Source organism: Miniopterus natalensis, chromosome 3, assembly GCF_054644295.1.
Source record: "Miniopterus natalensis isolate mMinNat1 chromosome 3, mMinNat1.hap1, whole genome shotgun sequence".
NCBI lineage: Eukaryota > Metazoa > Chordata > Mammalia > Chiroptera > Miniopteridae > Miniopterus > Miniopterus natalensis.
In genome coordinates this window covers 81,156,874-81,164,970 of record NC_142083.1, presented here as the reverse complement: position 1 = coordinate 81,164,970, position 8,097 = coordinate 81,156,874, and the positions used below count along the sequence as shown (strand labels likewise).

General features: G+C 42.4%; 1 protein-coding gene across 1 annotated transcript; it reads left to right on the top strand.

Annotated features, from left to right (window-relative positions):
* The first annotated feature begins 4,048 nt into the window (after window positions 1–4,048).
* Window positions 4,049–6,847, top strand: MRPS17 (mitochondrial ribosomal protein S17). Its single transcript, XM_016196305.2, has 3 exons — window positions 4,049–4,118; window positions 4,694–4,836; window positions 6,313–6,847. The coding sequence occupies exons 2-3, from the start codon at window positions 4,714–4,716 to the stop codon at window positions 6,580–6,582; spliced, it is 393 nt and encodes a 130-aa protein (XP_016051791.1). The 5' UTR covers window positions 4,049–4,118; window positions 4,694–4,713; the 3' UTR covers window positions 6,583–6,847.
* Window positions 6,848–8,097: the final 1,250 nt, after the last annotated feature.

Here is an 8,097-nt window from a genome sequence, read left to right as displayed (position 1 = left end):
ACATAGGAACTATAAATTAGAAGCCTACTATATATTCCTTAGAGTCATAAATGATTATGCTCATGTTAATTATATAGGAAACCATGTTGTTCTGGTGTGAATTCATTCTCATATTGTCCTTTGATCTCTTCAAAATGTCCCAGGTTAAGGAGTGAACCCTAAATATATATTAATTACATCAAAATACTGGTGCTCAGAGTAGGGGAGCCAGAGGAGTAGTGCTCATTCAAAAACCTTTTGTTATGACTTATTTCTGTCTAGGAGGGCAGGACATTATCATTTCACATATATTAGTTCATTTGGTCCATTCAACCAGGTGTCATGGCCCTTCTTTTATAGAGAAATCCTTGCCCTGGTAGATGACGCTCAGTGGTTAGAGCATCGGCCCTCGAAGTGAAGGGTCACAGGTTCAATTCCTGGTCAAGTGCACATACCTGGGTTGCAGGTTCAATCCCCATGTGGGAGGCAATCAGTTGATGTCACATCGATGTTTCTCTCTCCCTTTCCCTTCCTCCCTTTCACTTGCTCTAAAAATCAATGGAAAAAATAGTCTCTGGTGAGGATTAAAAACAAACAAGCAAAAAAAACTTCTTGTAAGAATAAAACTTTTTTAAAAGAGAAAGATCCTTAAGTCTAGACATACTAATAAATTATTTTTCAGGGTTTCTCAGACTGAAATATCACTCGAACATGGGTCATCTTATTCCTAATCCAGTAGATACAAACTGCCTAGAACAATATTTCCCAACACTCTGAAAACATTTAATAAATATATTAAAACACTAATTTGATAAGATTTATGCACCCCTATGTTCATTGCAGCATTATTTACAATAACCGGAATATGGAAGCAACCTAAGTGCCCATCAATAGAAGATGTGGTATGTCTATACAATGGAATATTACTCTGCCGTAAAAAAAGAATGAAATCCTATCATTTGTGGCAACATGGATGGAACTAGAGAGTATTATGCTAAGTGAACTAAGCCGGACAGAGAAAGACAAATACCATATGATTTCTCTTACATATTGACTCTAAAGAACAAATAAATGAACAAACAAAACAGAAAAGACTCAGAGATAAAGAGAACAAACTGAGGGTTGCCAGATGGAAGGGGGGTTGAGGGGCTAAGTAAAATAAGTCAGACAGAAGACAAATACCATATAATTTTACTTAAATGTGGAATGTAAAAAACAAAACAGAAACAGACCCACAAATACAGAGAACAAGCTGATGCTTGCCAAAGAAGATTAAAGTAGGGAATGGATGGACAAAATGTATCATAGTGTCTAAAACATAGTAAATATTCATTTGGTGAAGATTGCCTAAATGTTTACTGTGAAACATTCAAATGATCTGTGACATACAAGTTAATTAACATTTGTTAAACACATAATCTGTATCAGTTATAATGCTGGATACTTTACAGATTTTAGTATGTGAATAATACATATTTTTTAGATGACAATCTGAAGGCAGAGAAATTAATTTACTCCAGGTCATACAGCTCAGTAAGTCTGGTTGAATAAGGTGATAATATAGCCCAGCTGGGCATGGCACAGCAGTTGAGCATTGACCTAGGATTCAGGAGATTGAGGTTCGATTCCCAGTCAGGGCACATGCCCGGGTTGCAGGCTCAATCCCCAGTAGGGGGGCATCCAGGAGGTAGCCAATCGATGTTTCACTCTCACATAGATGTTTCTCTCTCTCTCTCTCTCTTTTTCTCTTCCTCTCTCTTTCTAAAAATCAGTAAAAAAAAAAAAACTTTTAAAAAATTAATTGTAGTTAGGTGCAAAGGAGGAGTACTCATTCTTTAAGTTGAAGGTGAAGGTAGAGCTGAAGCTACAGAGCTATTACAAAAATGGGAAGATTAACAGGGTGGCAGTGTTTAGGATAGATTTTAATCAAAAGCCTGAAGGAGCTAGAACACTAAGTAAGAGTTTATTGTATTAATCTGGGTATAAGGCAGTAATTTCTTAATTTGGGAGGAACAGGACCACAGATCTCTCTGAGAGTTTAGTAAGAGCCATAGACTATGCCCCCCCTCCCCGAGACCTGTAGATATATACCAAATTTTACATGTAAAACTTTGTGGAATTCAAAAGTCCTCCCTTTATACCAAAGGATGTATAATGTCTAATTGATTTACTAATGCAAACATTAATTAGAGGTTCAAGTGGCATTATTCTGCTCTCTTTATTGTAAAGTTCCCCACTGATATTTTACTCAATGGTTTTGTTAACCATTTTTAATAGTATTCATTATTAATGATTGCAAAAAAAGTAATTTTCCAATTCTGTCATTCCTTATGCATGAATTATTTGATCATTCTGACATGTACTTTGTATTATATTTCAGGATATAGTGATTCTTTCCTTTTATTTATTGAACTATTGACTTGGTCCCCTAAGGAGCTCCAAAAGTAAGCAATGAAGTTTTGCTTTTAAGTATCATTATAAACTCATGGATTTTTATGTAGTTTATGTTAATTCATTGCAATTATTATTCTTTTTAGGCTCACATAATTTCATCTTACCCATGAGAACCCCTTCAGGTTGGCTTTTGACCTGATCCCATTTATCTTTGTTAGCTCCTTTGATGTCTGACCCAAGGAGATGTCCCAAGTTTAACTCATACACTTCTGCTCTAGACCTGAAGTCAGACATTTCTCAAGGATCCTTGGTTTCTTTTAGAGAGAAATGGTATATAGATACCACAATCTGGGTGCTTGGTATACTAATTGCTACTAGGTTGTCATTGCTTCTAGACTTTCTAGGAAAGACTTTTTTTGAGAAAAATAAATTATTCATACTGTATTTCCAATTCAAATTTAAGATTACAAGGCTTTAATTTTATTGCTCCTTTAATTTTATTGTTATGGACTGAATTGTCCACCCAAAATTCATATGTATGTTGAAGCTCTAACCCCTAACCTCTACACCTCTGGAGTGGAGGGCTATCTCTGTCCAGCTCCAGTCCCTACCACTCTTTCCCTCACCCTATATTGTCGCAGTCCCAGACTCCTGCTTATCATACTACATTCTCTCACACCCAGGCACCTCTGCACATGCTCTTCTTTAAGCCTTGAGCTTCACCCCCTACATCCCATGTCCCTCTCCTCTGGTTCCCTGGCCTGGGGCTGTGTATTGATCAATTCCCCTCTCTCTGCAAAGTTAGGCACTCCTTTCTTAAGGCTCTCATCACTCCTGCTTGTTTTATAATTGTTTCTTTACTCACCTGTCCTTACTAGACTGTGGCTATTTTGAGAGTAGGGGTCTTCTTTGATTCATTTTTTTTGTCCCCAGTGCCTAGCACAGAGTGAGAAAAAGTTTTCTAGAAATGTTTGCTAAGAAAGAAGTATGGGAGAGACTAACATATGGATGGATGATTTTCCCAGCCTTCCCTCAACAGTTACTAAGATGTTTCAGTGATCAAAAACAATTGACCATATCCATAGGTTGGCTGTCGAATTGTGCTAGTAGCCTGTTGTTTTCTGTTCCTCTTAGCAATTCCTGAACAAGAGCCTAATAATACATTCCAGATTTCCCTCTGTCTGAGAAAGCAGCATCAAGCAGCCCGCTCAGGGCCCATCTAACTCCTTCATAATTGGCGAGTATATATGTACCCACACAGGACTTCCAACCATCTCCCAGATACTGAGAAATATTACACCTAAATTCATAAAAAGCTACGGAGGTTTATCATTGTCCCAGCAGTGAAAGTGATTGGGACAGCAGGCTGTGGTGGCAGAAATGCTTAAGTAGTTAAGTCTCAACATTTAGTTGCATCCGATGTTTCAGTATTAGATGAGTTAATGAAGCTCCTCTGATTTCGGAGGCCTTGTCCAATGCTTGGGAGGGAGCTCAGCGGAAGAAGAGGAAACCAAACGGGATAAGAAAAGGCCAGAAGGCCCCGCCCCCCGCGCCCGGGCGACTCACGGCCCGGGGCGCCCTTTAAGGGGGAGTGGGCGGGGTCCTGCCTTTAACCCCGCCCAGGCTGAAGGGACCTCCGGCCAATGAGAGGGGCGGTCCGAGGCGGAGCCACCCGCGTGCGGCGTGACGCAACTACGCACCGACCGGCTCTCTGCGACTCGCGCGCTGGGTTTTAGGGTCGGGAGGTGAGTGCGGGCCACGCGCTGCCCCCGCAGGGGGTGGGATGGGGTCGGCGCTACCGGGTGGAAGCCCTCGGGGCGAGGCGAGGCTCCGGACCTCGGGACTGTCAGCCGGGGCGGAAGGGCCGGTCGCCCCCAGCCTTCCCCAAGCGGAGTGGGATGCACGTAGTATTGACTGACCGAAAGCAGCCCAAAGTCACGTCCCCTTCGCTGCGGGGACAGCCCCGCGCTCCGCCTCCGCCTCCGCCTCGGGCCGCGTGCAGGGAAATGAGAGACCCCAGTAAAGGCAGCGTCTGGTCGCGTTGAACGCCCCCGAACACCCCTGTGAATAGGCCCTGCTGTTATTCCCATTTTGCAGAGGGGGAAACTGAGGCTTAGAGCGGTTAAACTTACAGCTTTGTAAACAGTGTAAAGGTGGGAGGTTGGGGAATGAAGCAAACGTGGAGTCGTGTAAGCATCTCTCGAGGGGTGGTGCCGGAAGGCCAACAAAAGCTGTGTCTGAACTTGGGCAGTTCTAGGGACAGAATTCATTCAGCGAGTCATAACCACCGGGATATTAAACTTTGAAATTTGTTTTTCAGGTGACCCAAGCCTACCCAAAATGTCAGTAGCTCGTTCATCCGTCCATGCCAAATGGATTGTGGGGAAAGTGATTGGGACAGCAATGCAGAAAACTGCCAAAGTGAGAGTAACCAGGCTTGTTCTGGATCCGTATTTATTAAAGGTGAGAAACATCTATTTTGAGTTGGCACTGATAAGTCACCAACACATTCTGGGTTCTGAGCAGAAAAACACCTCCCTGTAACACTGCATTGGGCATCTGCTGCAAACCAGGTACTGGGGCTGGTTAACAAAGTCAGTTATTCATGCTTTATACTCGCATTGTAAGGACACACAGAGTTCATTTCAATTCAATCTGGTAAGTGCTGTCGTCTTTCTATGTGCAACATATTGTGGGAGCAGAGAGCCGCACCCTCATTCTTCCTTCCCAGGTTGCTGAAGGAGCACATCCTCTGTTAAAAGACATTTGAGCTGAACCTCAAAAAGGATTTTATCCAGAGAACCAGGTTGGGGGAAGTCATTCTGGCCATGATGAGTAATTTGTGGAAGTTCTTTTAGCCTTGAGAGAGTATGACATTTATAGGAACAGAGTTTGGCGCAGTTTGGCACTAAGGCACTGTTGAATGGGTGCAAGAACAATCAGAGCTGGACTGTGAAGGGCCTTTGATGTTGTATTTTGGGTTTCATTGTATAAGCAAAGGAAAGACAGACTTGGAGATGGGTAGGGATGCAGGTTAGAGGTAAGGAAATGGGTAAGTTGGCCATTGCAAAAGTCTAAGGTGGAAATGATAAGGACCTGAACACTCCTTGGAGCAATGGGGATGTATCGGGAAAAGTAGATTTCAGAAAGGACAGAGTCCTTGATTTGTTAGATGTATAAAGGAGGGAGGGGGAAGTGTCAAGGATGTTTTGCATTCAAGGTTAGTAGAAAGGCCAGCTGTTATCTGGGATCAAGAGCACAGAAGTAGGCTGAAAAGTGATGGCATGATCATTGACCTTAAAACCAGAAGACTTTAGTTTGAGCACTGACTCTGTTGTTTACTAGCTGTGCATGTTGATTAACCTCCTTGAGCCTGTTTTTCTCATCTGTGGGTGGGAATACCTGCTGTGGTGGGGTTGTCTTGAGGAATAGATGATCCTGGTTATCTGTAGCTTGTTTGCAATACTTTGAGCCAGGCATGTAGCTAAGTGCTATATGTACATTATAATGTTTAATTCTCTTGGTACTTTTAGAGGTGCAGATATTAGGGCCTCATTTTATGATGGAAAAAAAAAACTGAGCTAGGCGTTAAGTGATTTGTCTTAAATTACACAGCTAGTGGTGACAGTAGCATGTATATGGGCCGGAGAGAAGATGCTGCTGGAAGAATTTAAATAGTATACAGAAGGATGGTGATCGATAGAGCCAGGGTGCTGAAGATAATAGACTAGAGAGCTTGGAGAGAAGATCATCTCTGGGAAAGTCATTGCTTTTTCCAAAAATTAAGCAGCTAATTTTTGTATTGGAAGCCTCCTTAAGTACTTTATCATTTTTCCCCCAAGTCCCAGCTTATTTTCTGTGTATTACCTTTTCATACTCTGTGCTGCATTGCCAGATCACAGATGGGAACTACTGATTTGTTCCTCCTTCTCTCTACAGTATTTTAATAAACGAAAAACCTACTTTGCTCACGATGCTCTTCAGCAATGCACAGTTGGGGATATTGTGCTTCTTAAAGCTTTACCTGTTCCACGAACGAAACATGTGAAACATGAGCTGGCTGAGATCATTTTCAAAGTTGGACGAGTCATAGATCCAGTGACTGGAAAACCCTGCGCAGGAACCACCTACCTGGAGAGTCCAATTGGTTTGGAAACCACCCGTCTAACCAAAACTCTGGAAGAACACAGTATCTCATCAGAACAGTGAAGGAGGATTAGAAAAGTAAGCCAAAGGGAAAGATTTTTAAGTTTGCTAGAAGGAAAAGAAATTTTTCTAAGTTTCATTAAACACTGATCAGTTTCCTTTCCGGTATTTATGGAACAGCTAAAAGTAAATGAATAAAAGGTTTGTTACATTTTTCCAAAAAGGTTTATGGTCATGTTTCGGGGCGCGTACAGAAGGCAACCAGTCGATGCTTGTCTCTCACATTGATGTTTCTCTCTCCCTTCCTCTCTCTGAAATCAATAAACATATCTTTGGTGAGGATTTTAAAAAATGGTATAATTAGATTCACATTTCAATACAAGTGATAGCATCAATATAGGGCATGAACTGGAAAGGGAAAGATTAGAGGTGGGGAGACAGTGGCCTGTTCGAACACTGGTCCTAAGGTGTAAACTGAGTTGGGCAGGGAGGGTGAAAAGAGGCTGGACAGATGATGTTCCAAAGTAGAAGTCTCAGGGCTTGGTGCCAAGGAGGGTACATAAAAGGGAAGCGTTTGAGGCTGTCTAGGTCTCTGGCAGCTGGGGCTTTGTGGTACCAACTATCCTGGAAGGGACAGGACATCTGTCTAAGCCATCTCTAAGAGCTCAAATATTTTAAATGTTTACATATATTCTAATGTATCATTCTTACCTTTTAAGATTTTTTTTTAAATCATGGTACAAAAATTATGCTTCAGGAAGATGCCTCATATTCTGTGTTGTTGAGTTACCTAATCCACATACCTGTGAAATAAAGAGTACCTCCCCAAATAAAAAGCACTGGGTTAATGGAACTCCAAAACAAAATGATAATGGAGAAAAAATACAGAATGAGTGGCCTAATACTAAATAACACAAAAGCAAGGTCAGCAAAGAAATGTCTACCAAGTTTACATTTCAGGAAAATAGATTTGAAAGCATTTGTCTCCTGGAATAGAGCTGAGAAATTGGGCAAATGTGTGAGAAAGTTACAAGGGCATATTGATACTACCTTGAAGAGGCCCTGTCTCCTGCTGTGCAGGACTGGGACCTGTCTTTTTTGCCCTGGGGATAGCTCACTTCAACCTCCCTTGTGGGTTTATTGAGCCTCTACAGCCTCACTGAGCCTAAGTCAGTTGAGATCAGGGACTCTGAGCCACACAAACTCCAGCCTCCTGTCCCTGTGTCTCTTGACCTCCTTTCCACACTGCCTTTTAAAAGACAGATGGATCTCCCTGGGCAAATCCTTGTTGCCACTTCTCCATCCACAGGATCTACTTCTGTCCTTCTTGGTGGCTCCTTGCCATATGAAGGTGTTCAAACATTGCCCCAGTCAGAAAACTGCACCACTTGAGCCCCAATGCTTCCTTCACCTCCAATATTACCAGCTTCAGAGAACCCCTCAGTCCACAAGCCCAATTCCTGCTCCCACCCCTCCTACAGAGACCTGCCTGATAGCAGACACCTCCCAGCTACCTGGTCGTGGGGGCATTTTCCTCTCGGCCTCTGCAGATTCACACTGGCCTTGAAATGGATGGGA

Excerpts from the sequence above, each read along its gene's own strand:
- MRPS17 (XM_016196305.2), top strand. The coding sequence starts at position 4,714 with ATGTCAGTAGCTCGTTCATCCGTCCATGCCAAATGGATTGTGGGGAAA. Across the intron at positions 4,837-6,312 it reads TGGATCCGTATTTATTAAAG|TATTTTAATAAACGAAAAAC; the intron begins GTGAGAAACATC and ends TTCTCTCTACAG.